The sequence below is a fragment of the Durio zibethinus genome, chromosome 11 (genome assembly GCF_047325235.1).
Source record: "Durio zibethinus cultivar Kanyao isolate XHJ-2024 chromosome 11, ASM4732523v1, whole genome shotgun sequence".
NCBI lineage: Eukaryota > Viridiplantae > Streptophyta > Magnoliopsida > Malvales > Malvaceae > Durio > Durio zibethinus.
Window position 1 is genome coordinate 3,212,306 of NC_143172.1, and position 15,146 is coordinate 3,227,451.

At 34.0% G+C, this 15,146-nt stretch overlaps 2 protein-coding genes across 2 annotated transcripts; one reads left to right on the forward strand and one right to left on the reverse strand.

Annotated features, from left to right (window-relative positions):
• Positions 1–1,891: 1,891 nt before the first annotated feature.
• On the forward strand, positions 1,892–4,518 carry LOC111290492 (Double Clp-N motif protein). Its single transcript, XM_022881821.2, has 5 exons — positions 1,892–2,166; positions 2,256–2,294; positions 2,389–2,498; positions 3,710–3,889; positions 4,273–4,518. The coding sequence occupies exons 1-5, from the start codon at positions 1,943–1,945 to the stop codon at positions 4,428–4,430; spliced, it is 711 nt and encodes a 236-aa protein (XP_022737556.2). The 5' UTR covers positions 1,892–1,942; the 3' UTR covers positions 4,431–4,518.
• Positions 4,519–4,728: 210 nt separating this feature from the next.
• Positions 4,729–6,575, reverse strand: LOC111290491 (protein DETOXIFICATION 56-like). The gene has a single exon (XM_022881820.2). It carries the CDS (start codon positions 6,428–6,430, stop codon positions 4,874–4,876), a length of 1,557 nt encoding a protein of 518 aa, XP_022737555.1. The 5' UTR covers positions 6,431–6,575; the 3' UTR covers positions 4,729–4,873.
• Between the last annotated feature and the right edge of the window lie 8,571 nt (positions 6,576–15,146).

The following is a 15,146-nucleotide window of genomic DNA, read 5'->3' on the forward strand; positions in this document are numbered from 1 at the left end:
AAGTACATATATAATATATAAAAATAATTTTAAAATAATATATTATATAATTAAAAAAAATTAAATCGGATCGAAATGCTTGAATATGTTTTTTTTTTTCGCCCAAATTAAACTCATTATTCAAGTTGAATATATTTGATTTAAAGCTTCCTAAATATGGAGGGAATCCTCAAACATGAACATGTAGCCTGATCTTAGGCAGTTCAAGGTAAAACCAAGATTTTGTAGATTTTACTAAGCCATAGCTTTTCGCAGAAAAAGTGAAGCAATGAGTTATTAACTATTGTTTTTATTAGTTTATGTTTTTTGATAGAAAGGATCAATCATTCAATGTGCTTACATGCAGTGACATGAGAATGACCTAAGAAATTCTTCATTCCTTTGGTCAAGCTTTCATGCCCCGTCGATGGAGGCAAAACAATTTCACATCATCGTCTCAACTGTGACCTTTGGCTTAATATGAATACAAGAAAATTCTCTACGACTTACAGTTTACTTCAAACTCCCCAAAAAAAGTCTTTTGAAACATTTAGAATATATATATATATATATATATATATTGCTTAATGATAATTGTATAAAATTATTTTTGCTTAAAAAGGAGATACGGCTAAATTTTTTTATTAGTTTTAATCTTTAAAAATTATCTTTATCTGGTAATGTAATATTTGTTTAACCAAAAAAAAAGAAGAAAAACTGTGAATAAATAGTCTTTGCTCCAAAATTCTTCATACAAATTGAGTTTAAACACAACCTTAATCCCAATATTAAAGAGAAAAAAAGGAAAAGATCATAGATGGTATTGACATGCAGATGTTAATATCCAAAGGACCAAAGCTGAACAGGGGGTCCATCACGAGATCTGATAGGTGCTGCATATGCAACAGATTTTTGCTGTCCTACCTAGCTCCAAAATCTTCAAAAAGAAATTCCCTTCTTTTTAGTTCCTATTTGACTAACCAGCCTTAACATTCTCTGCTACTTGTATCCTGTTTAGCCCCCCTCTAAACAGGGTAACAGACCTGAAAATCCAAGTGGGAACCACTTGATTGCTCACATTTTTCTTCAATTGTGGCACAGGCAGGCCTGAGGCTGAGGAGGAGCCCACCCCGCAACCCCACAGCAAAGTTAAAACTTTTTTTTTTCCTGTACAAAATCATGACAAAATGGGTTTTGCCACACAAAATTGAGCCCTGATTAAGGTTCGGTGGTTCCTTAAGATTTTTTATTAGGTCCCTTCCCCACCTGCAGCCAAATCACATAACACCACACATTGCTTTATCAAATGAATCCATGTCTTGTTGGGCAAACAAGTTAAAAGAAGATACACCCTAACTTTTTAAAGACAACATTGGGATGTTGTTATAATTTTTCTTTTGCATCCTTAATCTACGTTGCGGCGCAACGTAATTGGCGGCATAAGAACATGTTAATTTGGTTTGGGTATAGAGAAGAAACTTAACTTTGGATTCCCCCAATTGGTATGGCAAGCATTACATGTGATTTGAAGCATGAAAATGATTGATGTATTAAAGGGTTTTGGAGGGGTGTTTTGGTTTTCTTTCTACAACTGTATTCTTTTTGCTTCTGTCGCTGGGAATTTGATCACGAGCAGTGTTGGGTGCAAATAGAAAGTATCATTGTCGTTGAAGTGAATTGACATTGGTGAGGGTAGAATGCCCAATTGCCCATATGACTATGGGCTTTGTTCAATTAAGCCCATAAAATGGTTGGTGGGTTTTTTTTTTATTATTAACAGTTGATTTATTTTACCCAATTTGTTGAAGAAAGGAAGGTGGATCAACTCGAGCCGAAATGAGAATGGAAAGTGAAGGGGCTCTAATACGATGCCGTTTCATATTTTGTTTTAACTTTTTCGCCTATCTACAATTTCCACCTATTCAAATTCGGAACTCGTTTTCTGGTTTCTACCCAAAGAAAAATGGCAGCTGCCCAATCTATATCAAATCCAGCGTCGACCGCGCCAGTAATTTCCCTATCCAGAAACAAATCAAAACCCAGTTCATCTTCTTCATTTCTAAAGCCCTACAGTCTACAAAGTCCATGGCTTGGCATCAAACTTTCTCTTCAATCATCAAAACCTAGACCCCACTTGCCCAACTACCGCCCCATCACTGCAACTTCCATCTCAAGTCTCCCTACTTCGTAAAATTCTCATATCCATCTTTTCTTCATTAACTAAAATGTAATTTTAGTTTTCTTTTTTGTGTTTTTATGTAATTTTTGTGTTGCAGGAAAACAGACAGATTTGCTTCAACTGAGAAAGTTCCCAAGTAAATTCAGTTTATTTTGATTTCTTTCCATAATTATATATATATATATATATTTAATTCTTTTTGGGTTTTTATTGAGTGAATGAAAATACAGATGGTCAAGGAGGGCAATAAAGTCATTTTGTATGGCTGAATTGGAAGCCAGGAAACTCAAGTATGAAACTACTGGAACTGAGGCTTTGCTTATGGGCATTTTGATTGAAGGTAATCACATTTTCTACCACCCATTTCCATTTAAAGCTCCTTTTAGTTCCCTTTTCTCGTTTTAGTAATTTGTCTGCCTAATGTCATCTTAAAGGCTAAAAGGTAATCTTCTCTCAGTCCCAATAGGGAAGGGAAAATGAGAAACAAGTCATTTAAAACAAACTACGTATAAAAGAATGTGTGATCATTGATAATGTTAGTCATTTTTGAAAATGACAATCAGCATAATTGAGAAGTGAGCTACCATGGGTCTATAGGATACAAAAGTTTGTTGTTAGCATGATTAATTTCATCAAGCAAACATGCACTTACTTTTTAGTGCTGCCTTGGTAGGTAGTAATAACATACTTGCATGATAAGCAAGCACTTCTGGGCCAAAATTTTGTAACATCTTTGTCTTCTGGTTGGTTAATAAAATAAGAAACTTTTTCTTGCTTTACAGTTTCAAGGTGCCACATTAATTTAATTAAAGATTGGTATTTTCTTGGAATGCACTGCAACAGCATCATTGCTCTTTTTTGTGGGGGTAGTATCGATAGTTTTATTGTTGTTAACTTGTTTTCAAAATTTTCATGAATTTCCTTTTCTTAATGGTGAATGACATGTTAGAAGTAAAAGTATAATCTTTCTGAAATAGGACGTGGCACTAAATATACAAGGCTGGGGCAGTGCAGATACTGTAGTGTAATTGGGTTCAGTCCAAATGTTAATTGTGCCCGTATAGATTTCTGATTTTTAGGTCTTTAGTGATTGGTATTTACTATTTACCAGAATGAGTCCTTTCCTGACAAAAACATATTGTTTCTTGTTTTCACTTTTGTGGAAATAGAATAGAAATTTTGAACGATGGAAAAAGCAAGTGTTGGAATTAATATTGTCGTTAAGTTTACTATTGGTTGTGTTGGAAAATCCCTGTACTTGACCAATATTTGTACCTTTACTGAAGTGATTGCAGAAAACTAGGGCATATTTGTGAGAACATTTGGAAAGTGAAATGATATGCAATTGTTAATTTTGAATTTGACTGCTGTATTCTGGGTTGCAGGGTGTACATGTTCAAAGTGCATGCATTTCTTTTAAGTTAGAGTTTGGGTCCTTTCAGAATCCATCTTATCTTTGCAATGGGATAATGTTTATCAGATGTTTTATCTAATAGCTCATAACTCTGTAAATGTTTTACCATCCCATATTGAAGTTCATTTGCTTGGCAGGAACTAGTCTGGCTGCAAAATTTTTGCGTGCAAATGGAATCACACTTTTCAAGGTGCGTGAAGAGAGTGTCAAATTACTAGAAAAGGGTGACCTTTTCTCTATCAGTCCTGAGCGTCCTCCTTTGACGGAACATGCTCAAAGGGCCCTTGATTGGGCTGTTGATCAGAAACTAAAATCTGGTAAGTTTCCAGTTTTTATTGTTAGTTGCTTTTATAACTGATTTCATGATTTCTTTAAGGTGCTTAAATGTAAGTTGCATGCTCTGTAAACAAAGTAAGATATATCTGAATGAATCAGTTGAACGGTTATACATATTGAATAAGGGAATATATGATTCTATTCATTCCTTATTATAACTTCAGAGCACACTGAGCCAAGAAAAAGTGGTAAGCTGGATGCCTCAGAGAGTTTTCATAATACTGTACATGATAAAGATTCTGCATTGATGTTGTTATTAGATTGCATTGTCTGTTTGATGAAATTCTTCTTCATGGAGTCTGTGGCTTTGTGCATGGCATATAAACTGTTGAGAGGATGCTGAAATTCAATCTTCAAATTGCAGCTGATGATGGGGAAATTACAACAACTCATCTGCTTCTTGGCATTTGGTCTGAAGTGGAATCACCTGGTCACAAGATAATGGCGGCTCTTGGCTTCAATGATGCCAAAGCCAAGGAGCTCACTTCTTTGAGTTCTGAACCTGAATCTGTAGATGGGTAAAACTTGCCTTTGCTACTCATTCTGAGATGTAATTCTTTTCATTATTGAGTGATCAATCTATGCATCCGTTGAATGATGTTGCTGGTCATTTCCATCCATGCATTCGTGAAAGTTCAACATAACCTGGCATTTTGCTTCCCTGTTTAGCATGTTTGCTTGAGCTGTATTCTGAATGGACATATGAACATGACCATTGTTCTCCAGCATCCAAAGGAAGATGCTGAATTCTGCCTTGTTTAGAACAATCTTCAAGATCATATAAAGTTCTTCATATGTACAAGCTAGCCTCATCAAAATAGGCTTTGGCAATTGAATCTAGGGGCACGAGGATTAAAGATTCCTCTATGTAACACTTAAAGGATGAAAACAAATAGGAGATCGAGGTTAGCGTGCATGTATATGGAGCATGGCTTTGAAGCACTAACAATTTTATCGGGTGTTTTTCATACTTCAGTGTCGTTTACTGGATCCACTGTCTTCAGATTTCCATCTTGAACAACTGCTACGTCAGAGGCAAGTATTTCTGCCTTCGCAGCTTCTTCATGCCACTTTATTCCCACAACCATCATCAACAACAATGCCAAACATGTTACCATCCCAACTAAAAATCCTAGCAACAATCCTTGTAGTCCAAGTGCAGCCTTGAAGGCTAAAACAACACCCAACGGTAAAGCTAAGAGGTAAAACCCCCCAAGATTAGCATACATTGCCAACCATGGCCTAGCTGTTCCACGGACAATTCCTCCACAAACAGCTAAGGGGAAATTTACAACTTCAACCACTGCCATTAGCAACAGAATCTTTTTTACTTCTGTTATGATTCCTCTATCGTGGCTAAACAGGGGGCCCCAAATACCTCTCGCTCCTACCATTACCATGGCACTAGTGCAACCTGAAATTACGCTCACTGCCAGTGATACGTATGCTGATTTGGATGCAGAGACGGGCTGGTTTGCGCCAAGCTCATTAGAGACGCGAGTGGATGCACATGTGGCTAGTGACAACATCACAGAGTAGAGCAAGTAGTCGAAGTTTAGCACGATAGCTATCACTCCCACTGCCTGCTTGGCATTTGGTAACCTTCCCGTAAGCAAGACCAAAATCTCATAGCACCACCATTCAAGGCAGGTGGTAAGACAACATGGTCCGCTAAGCTTGAGCAGTCTAAGCCAGTCTTGGACACCTTGATCCCACCATCCTCCTTCCTTCCACTTTCCTCCCTTTCTATTTTCTACCACCAGTACATATAAGGCTAGAAGGATTGCAGCTATGAGATCACTTATCCAGATAGCCATTGAAACTCCCTCAAGACCCTTGGCTTTTGCTAGAAACATGTTGATGGGGATGTGAAAAGCAAGCGCAAGAGCTGAGCTTAACATAATGGGAATAGTTTTGCTTTGAGAGCTCAAATAGGCTTTGAGAGGGCATAGCAATGAAGTGACAACCAAATCAGGGAGAAGATAGAGAATATATATCTTTGCAACAGCTGAAATGTCTTCTTTTTGGCCAAAATGGATTAGAATTTTGTCAACATTAAGCCAAAGGAAAGAAATGGGCAGTGTAGTTAACAGTAACAAGAATATGGCCATCAGAAGCGTCCTGTGGAGGAGCCTAAAGTTTTTAGCTCCAAAGGCCTGACCACAAATAGGTTCCATGGCACCACAAAGTCCGTTCAGGACGGAGAAACCAGTGACATTAGCAAAGGTGAATCCAAGTGTGCCACCGGCTAATTGGAGCTCTCCAAGCCTGCCTAGAAAAGCTGTAGTTACCGCTATCTTTGCAAACCAGGTTAAGTTCATCGCAACCAAAGGAACTGCTATTCCTCTCTGTGTTTTTAGCTCTGAAAGCATTATTTGCATGAGGTTGGCTGGCCATTTCTGGGTGGGATTTGAAAGTGAATGTGACTGAGATGTTTTTTCAGTTGGGTTCTCTTCTAAACTTAAGGTTGCAGGCATTATTTCTTGAGCAAAGCAGATTGGTGGGCTTGTTCCAAAATCCATATATATATATATATATATATTTATCAGGAGAGAGATGGGAAATCAGGGTTTCTTTAGATAAGATTGATTGCTTTCTGCTGGTGCATGAGTTTCGTGAGGATGTTAGTTTCTGAAGGTGCAAATGTGGTGGCTTTTTATTGTAACGGCCAATGAATGAAGAGAGATTTGGGTGGTGGATTTATAGTGCGTGATGAAAATGCTAAGGGCAAATTCATGCTTACGAATCCTCTTCAAATCTCGTGAGATATTCGTTTCATATTCACTGGTTTTTTCTTCCCAAGAATATTTACTTTTGCACTAGTTTTACCAAGGCTGCCTTGGAACTTTGAAATTCCGACAACCTTTCTCCCCACCTGATTCATTGCTTTAGAGTAGCTAAAATATCCTTTAGCCAGATGCTTTTCATGCTTCATTTTGTTCTTAAAGGACGATTATAACTGTGACAGAAGGGTAGTCGAAAAATCATCGCCATGTGAGAAGGAAGTGCTCATTATCTAGACTCTAGTCAAAGTATTTGAATGCTTTTATATCCAAGGATCTAATCCTGAAGACGATATCTTCCCATACAGATTAGGAGAATCGGTGCTAAATCAATGAAGTGAAAAAGATTTAGTCAAGAATATTATCACATACAAGAGAAAAACAACAATATGTTCTGATCTGGTTTCATTTAACATTGAAATTATATTTCATCATATCTTTCAAAGGAAAGGGTAAAATAATTTGAAGAGTAATATATTTAAGGTGTGAGCAAAAATGCTGTGGTCCCGCTAGCTGCTTGGCCTTTGAGGATGAATGGGTTTGCTCAGATTATATGCTGCAAGGTATCAAAAGGGGCTAGCTGGGCCACCATATCTAAGCTTTTTCTTTCATTTTCTGAAGTCACTAATAGTTTATTCTATATTCTTATCATTTCTCATTTTGTCAGTTTACATGGTACATTCAAAGGCCAAAGACAACAAAGTTGTAGTAAAATTAACTCTTTGTAACATATGCCTGTGTTATGAGATAGGAGTTAAATTTGGATAGCAATGATACGGGTGCTAAAGTGGTTCTTTTTTTTCCTTTTCCATCCTTTTTGTAAATATAAATAGGCAATCAAACTTGTTATTTGACGGTTTCTCTTTGGAGAAAAAAGGTTCTTTGGAAAGAGAAAAGACAGCAATTATGGTCATCAATCTTGTCCTGCCAAATGGAAAAAAACACACTATCAGAGGGAAGCCATTAAAGACATCTAAACACTCTGCTTTGTTTTCTTCAAAAGGACAGAGGCACTCAGCACTCACTCGTGTATCTATCGTCATTCAGTCCTTTTCTTCTTTATCAAGAGCACTTTGCTTTCCACTTGTTCCCAATTCATAAAGCATGAATATCTCTGCCTTAATTCCTGGTTGGTTTTTGTGCGTTTCCGACGTCTCAACCTCTCCATGATTGAGTACATCTCCATGTACAATTTCTAATGGAGATGGAGAGAAGAGAGAGAGAGAGAGAGAGATGTGATAGAGCTTACAACTCCTGCAATTAGGCAGGAGAATATGAGCTTGAAGAATCAAGCTCTAGTGCGCATCTACTCAAGATCGTGTGAATAAAATTAGCTGTGAATTTGGGATGGAGATCAATTAGATTCTAGATTGAATAATGCTTTATGCAAGTGATACTGCTAGATTGAACAAAGAAAAGGCTATAGATGTAATCTACCTTTGAAACGGAGGAATTAGTATATGTCCAATGGAATCAGTAGGCTATAGATGTAATCTACCTTTGAAACGGAGGAATTAATATATGTCCAATGGAATCAGTAGTATTCTATGTGCAACTTTCTTATTAGGAATGTAGTGCCATAACCGAAAGGAATTAATCATAGCAAGAAGGAATGTTATAGTGGAAATTAAGAAATGCTTTGTTCACTAACTCATTATGTTAGCCTGAGAGGGAAGGAAAAACACAGGACTTGTTGAGATAAACAAGCCAATTACTGTATCTTATCATAGTGGAAGTGGAAGGGGTAAGACTGCAACTTAGTAAATTATTTATCAATGGATTTCAAAGAACCATGCACCACATCCCAACATTAAAAAAAAAGGGTATCCTTTCCTAAAAGGAAGAGGCACCTAGTTTTTCTTCACTTTCATTTTCTGATATATAGAAAAGAAAAGAAAAGAAAAGATAGAGGCACCACTCTTTTTTGTTTGATGTAGAAGTTGGATTCAGTGATAAGGTTTGGTTGGAAATACATGCAAGGCAGCATAACTTTATCTAATAAATTAATGAACTATCAATCCTCTATTATTGATATTGTATACAATTTTTACCAGCAGGAGTTTGGATGCAATTAATGAAGTTTACAGTCTGCATCCACAAGAAAATTTCAAGTTACTTTATATGCTTACATTTCTTTCACCAAAGTAACTATGTTGTCGGTTCCATAAAGATGAATCTATATTGCTTAATCCTTTCAATTTCAACACATGATTTTTTATGAGAATTTATATATTTAAACATTTCCCTTCACTACAGGCAACAAGGGAAAAATCAACCTTATTCTTTTATTGTTGGAAATGGAATGGCCTCTCAAAAGGTTTTAAAAGATATGAAACAGGTCAAGCCTAAAGAAAATAATTTAGATTGAAGGCACTGGCCACATCAAAACCAGTAGATAAGGGAAATAACCTAGGCCAAACCTTGTATATTTATATATTTATTATTAGCTCATTCAGAAGAAAAATGTGCAGAAGTTTCTTGCTCACTGCAACACCATGCACTGTGGCAGTCTATATCACGATAAGATATACTCCTGAAATGATTGGTAGGATTCCTTTTTGCAATATAACACTGTACTATGGCCATGTATGTCTTCTAGAAGGGAAGAGCATTACTGATCAAAGATGCATACTTGAAAATGATTGAGCAATATCTGGCTGGATAGCCACTTCATCTTCCAAATTCTTTTGTTGTTTCATCCAATTAAGCAATGTTAGGTCATTCAGATAAGTTCTAAATGCAATCATATGGTACCTATAATAATTAAGATTTGAAGATTACGAGTTTTGTGCAAGCCACACTTCCAGGGGACAATTCCAACCCCATAATTACAAAAATCAGTCATATTCACGCCCCAAAAATAATCAATCATCTTCCTCCTTGAGTAGTGCTATATGTCCTCTGTTAGTTTTAACAAATGTCTAGTACTTTCGAGTCTTGCCTTGGGCTTTTGAGCAAGCTGGCCAGAAAAATTTTCCTAAAGCTGGAAGTCTTGAGCAATGAAAAGCGATACCAGTAATGAGAATCCAGGGTGCTATTCGCTGGTTTTGGCTGCAGCTCATCTTCATTTGCTTCCATCGACTTTAAGGAATTCATGGATGCTCTTGGAGTGAATACGATCCAATTCAGTGACAAATGAAGATGATTTAAATGCTGAAATTAGGGAACAATATACCAAAATTTTGAATTTGCAATGTATTAACTAGAGAGATTACCCTAAAAAATCTTAGAAACAAAATGCTCCCATAATTAATTTTTATTCATAATGAATTTAGCACGGCAGTAAGTGCATGTCTCACTTCGATATATTTCTTCATAACTATCAAATTTATGCGTATTTTTACAAGAGAAATAACTTTACCTACGCCAAAAAGTTGGAGAATTTTGCTAATGGTGCCAATTGCCAAGCCAATCATGATATAATTATAGTATTTGAATTTTTTTTTTTTTTAGTGGGATCAGAGTTGTACCTCTAACTTTGTCCACTCCATAACTGATTGGTGTATGGTGACGATAGACATGAATAAGTTTCCAATTGAGTCAAGGAAAGAAAGACTAGAGAAATAAAAGATAGACATAGCCTGCAAAATAAAGTTACTTTCTTCTACTCAAGTTCATGTTCCCACTAAAATCTTGATGATTTAATGCCACAATGATTGTCATTTGATTCAATTGGTTGCAACTTTGAACTGGTCCGATACATCTACTAATTAGAATGCACCAAATTCCTAAAAAACTCACTATAGGATTTAAGTAGAGATTGGTGGTGAAGTGCATTAGTTATGTTGTGTGATAGCAACATACTTTTAAAATTATAAGCGAAATTATATAAAATAACTATAAAATTTGTATTACTATATGAAACTGATTGTTGGACTGTTAAAAAATAATATGAGAAGAAAATGAACGTAATGGAGATGAAGATGTTTAGATGGATGTGTGTTAAGATTAGAAGAAAAAAAAATTGAGAGATTTGAGAAAAAATAAGAATAGTTCGAATTGAAGAGAAGATGAGAGAGGACCATTTATGATAGTTTGGACATGTGAAATGTAGACTTAATTATGTACCGATTAGAAGAATTGAGTCTCTAAATTTAAAAAAAATCAAAACATTTAAAAGTAAACCACGAAAGATATGGATGTAAGTAATAAAAAAAATGATATTACTGTTAAGAAATTAGATGAAAAAATAATTATTGATAGAAATAAACGATGTAAGAGGATTCAAACTACAACCTAATATAACTTTCTTATTTAATTTTTCACACAACCGATCTCAAATTTTGGGATATAAGTTTAATGTATTGTTATTATTGTAATTATAAATTGTGAATATAACACAAAAACATTATTCATAGCAAAAATAATTGTAAAGAAAGCTCTTTCATTATTTAAAACTACATCCACACAATGTAAATTGTGATGATTATGATGATTTTTTTGGAGAAATTATGATGTTTCATTTCATCTTTATCATATTTTCTCAAAGTTATAAGAGACCTTTTAAATGGGCTGGCCTTGGTCTGGTCTGGAAATTGGGATATATTAATTGGGTTAGGCTCAATGTTGCGCCATTTAATTAAAAAATGGATTTGTCAGGCCATGAATTATTCCGCAAATAAACTCCATGGATGGTCGAAAAAGTTACTACATAAATATCCCAGAACTTTGACACCAGAAATTAAAAAAAAAAAAAAAAAAAAAAAAAAACTCCATCCTCAAGAGCAAACAACGAGAAATAATTTTTTAGATGATATTCTATTATTTTCATATAGATTATCATTAAATTTAATATCTTATTTTCTTGTAGATTGCTTTATAGTTAAAATATTATGAGCTTTTTAGTTTGTCTTTCTATCTATGGATAATTTACACTAACAAAATTTTAAAAGCAACAAAAAAAAAAAATTATGGTGATGATATTTAATTAATTAGCATTTTGAGATTAAGAATTGGTGATGATATGATGAAATTAAATTTATGATCTTCAACAAGATTCCCAATGGATTACCATGGATCGATCACGTGGGTGGTTTGTCGTTTACTTAGCATCTAACTCGATCTATTGACTTGAGTTAATTTAATTAAACCTCGACATGTGAAAGCTAATTTTCGTTGGCCTCCCCCGCAGAAGATGCAACCGCCTTGAACTGGTAAGACATGAGAAAAGCAGAAACATGGCAACAATATTATGCCAGATTCGATGCAATGGGGGTGCCTTTCACATGCCGTTTAATTTAATTGTTTTGTTGCTTATCTTTTGTTTAACTTTTCTTTTATATATATATATATATATATTTCTTTGAATTTTTTTAAAAAATAAGATGGGATTGGTTGATTTGTTTAATGGAATAAATGGATTGATTAAGATAAGGCATTTAAAATATAATTTGTGTCACTGCCATTCAAAGTTGTGATAGTTTCTAAGGTTTTTTTTTTTTTTTTTTTTATAAATAAAAAATTAAAAGAGATCGTAATCTTAAAATAAAAAAAAAATACAGATGTTAAAATTTAAATTTTAAATTTTAAATCTAATTTCATTATTAAAAGAAATTGGTAATAAGCATAAGATAATTAATTCCTTTACTTTCTTGAAGTATGCCAACTTACCAATCAACGAATTTCAGTGCAAAATAATGCAAAGGCCGACTAACAAATTAACAAACATCATTCATTTTAATTGAATAGACACCAATTACTGTTATGGCAATAAGACAAAATTTAACATTTACTAATAAATAAATAAATAAATATTATGAGCCCGTGAACTGAACGTTGTGGATTTGGCAAAAAAAAAAAAAAACACTGAACGTTGCGGCAACGACTTTGTTCTTAATTTTTAATAATTGAAAGCCGACAAATTATCAAAAATTCAATTTTAATTAAAACTCAAATTAAGTCTTCATTACTATAAGAAATTCAACAAACATCTCAATATATCATTAAGCATCGCAACAAAATTGAATTAAAAAACAGTGACAAACCAGTTGGTGCTGCGTTGACTTACCCTAAGCTTGGTTCTGTTTTCTTGTCTGTTTCTTTTATTGTCAAAAAAAAAAAAAATTCACATAATTCCAAATGAAGCCGGCCTAGGAGATTAACAATAATATAGAAGAGGCCATTTCTTGATTTCATTTTCAATTTTTCTCAACACGTACGCTCCTAAATACACGCTTCTGATAGTCTAATTAATCTTCCTACATCTCTATTTATATCAAAAGGGAAAAAAAAATATATATATATGTATTTCTTTAAGTGAGAGGCTGCTTTGCAGTTCAATTTTGTATAAAGAAAGTCGGATTGTAGATATTAAAATTTGAATTATAAATTTATTAGATGTAATTTTTAAAAGTAATTATATGAATAAATTAAATTAAATTTTAATTATATTTTGTTCGATCGTGCCGAATAATCTTTTCTATATAAAATAATAATTTTCTATTATCAAACTTCTGAGATATCATGGAATATAGACAACCAGCATCTTTGCGCTTGACAAAGCCAAGAACAAAAACAAATTAAAGAAATTAAGATTAGTAAACAAAAAAAAATCAGGAGTCATCTGAAAATGAACCAAAAAATAAATAATATTATAACATCACCATGATAGTAATGAAATAACAGCTTTTGTGAGTCTTATGTTTACAAAGAATAAAAATAAAAAATATTCTTGTACACTCTTCTCATGTTATTTTAAAGGTTTTTTAAAAATTTTTTTGAATTCTTTTAAGGTTGAAAATTTTGGTTATTAATTAGGATAGTATCAAATTTTCTTTTACAAATTGGTAATTACAGTTCAAACCTCAAATATTTTAAACATCCTTATACTTATAATTAGATTTTAAAATAAAAATTTGAAATTAATATATTCAATTCTAAATTAATGGGTTGAATTTATATATTAGAGATACATAAACTGTATGGTATATATGGTAAGGATTCCCTTACACTTTTTTTTTTTTTTTTTACTATTGAATCAAAATTAAATCCATAACTAATTTGAATCAAAATAATATTTTAATCATAATAATTTTGATCCAAAGATCAAACCTAATTAATCCACCTATCATCAAATTAACTCCTAGAGTCCTAGGCATTGAGGTATGGCAAGAAAGTTATAATCAACCTAATTAAACCCAGTCAATTAATGGCTTCCTAACTAGCAACTTATATACAAATCCCATTTAGGTTTGGCTGTGAAGGACGTCCATGGAGATGGATAATAATCCCATTTCTAGTAAGGATAAGACCCAAAAAAGGCTTAAATTTTAGGGGAAGGGGGTGTAAGCGCTGTAGATAGAGAGAGGATCATCCAATCTAAAATCTAACAAGTAGTGAAGGGGAGGAAACTAAAGTGGACGCCTCCATGCATGAGGAAAGAGAGAAAGAGCCCACAAAGAGCATCTTTTAATGCATGGGTTTGCGTCCTCTTGCCAGTCATGCGAGATAAGTCTGATCAGAAAAGATGATGGAAATTAAGACTTGCCTCCTTGTTTTTGTTTCAGCCGTTGGCTAGCCCAACAACAACAACAACATTAGCAATTTACCAACCTCTCTCCAGGCCGCGCCTGCATTGTAATGCATTGCCAGTTTGCCTTGCCTTGTGCTTCTCTGTCAGCGCCTCCCACGCGTCTTTTCTCACCCACTCACGCCCCCAACACTCTGGATTATGCGGTCAAACCCCCATCCCCATCCATCCACCCATAGAGCGATTCACATATACTTGCATTAACGTGTAAAATAATGTACTCATCATATCATGGCCGTTCATCAAACAAAACTTGTTTATAGAATTTATCTATATATATCTTCGATGGGTTGAGCAACATATTAGTTTTACATTTTATAGGATCTACTATCACCTTCCTTTGATCTTTCTTTCTCGATATACATTGGATATGAATAATGCTACAAGATTGGACATATGGGTCTAGCACGCAACGGTAGGACTTGTAATATTTTAATTTCTGAGTTTTTTTTTTCTTTGTAATTTGCATGTGAAATGGTGAAAGGAGAGTCGAAAAATATACCATGCAAGAAAATGTAAAAAGAGAAAAAAAAAAGATTAAAGATGATTGAAAAATGTTTCATTTAAAACTTTGTTATTAATACTCTCAATCTGTTAATAAATTGGGCTGTATGATAATTAAGAATCTAATTATGAATTTATTAGCTACTAATTTTGACTGAATAGTGGATAGTACTGTGTTTAAAAGAAGAAATTAGTGTTTACCGGATAATATGACTTATGAGGATGGTTTATAATTAGCATTGTACGTCTAAAAGTAGGTAGAGTATATTTCCCTTTTTCATCACTGCCTAGTTGTTAATAAAAACCCTCTGCCTATTGACTTCTTTAATATATGCCAACAAAATGAAAAGAGATTTTTATATACATATTTCACACACATAAATTATGATCATGATTAGTGCAAAAAATAATAGATACGATAGA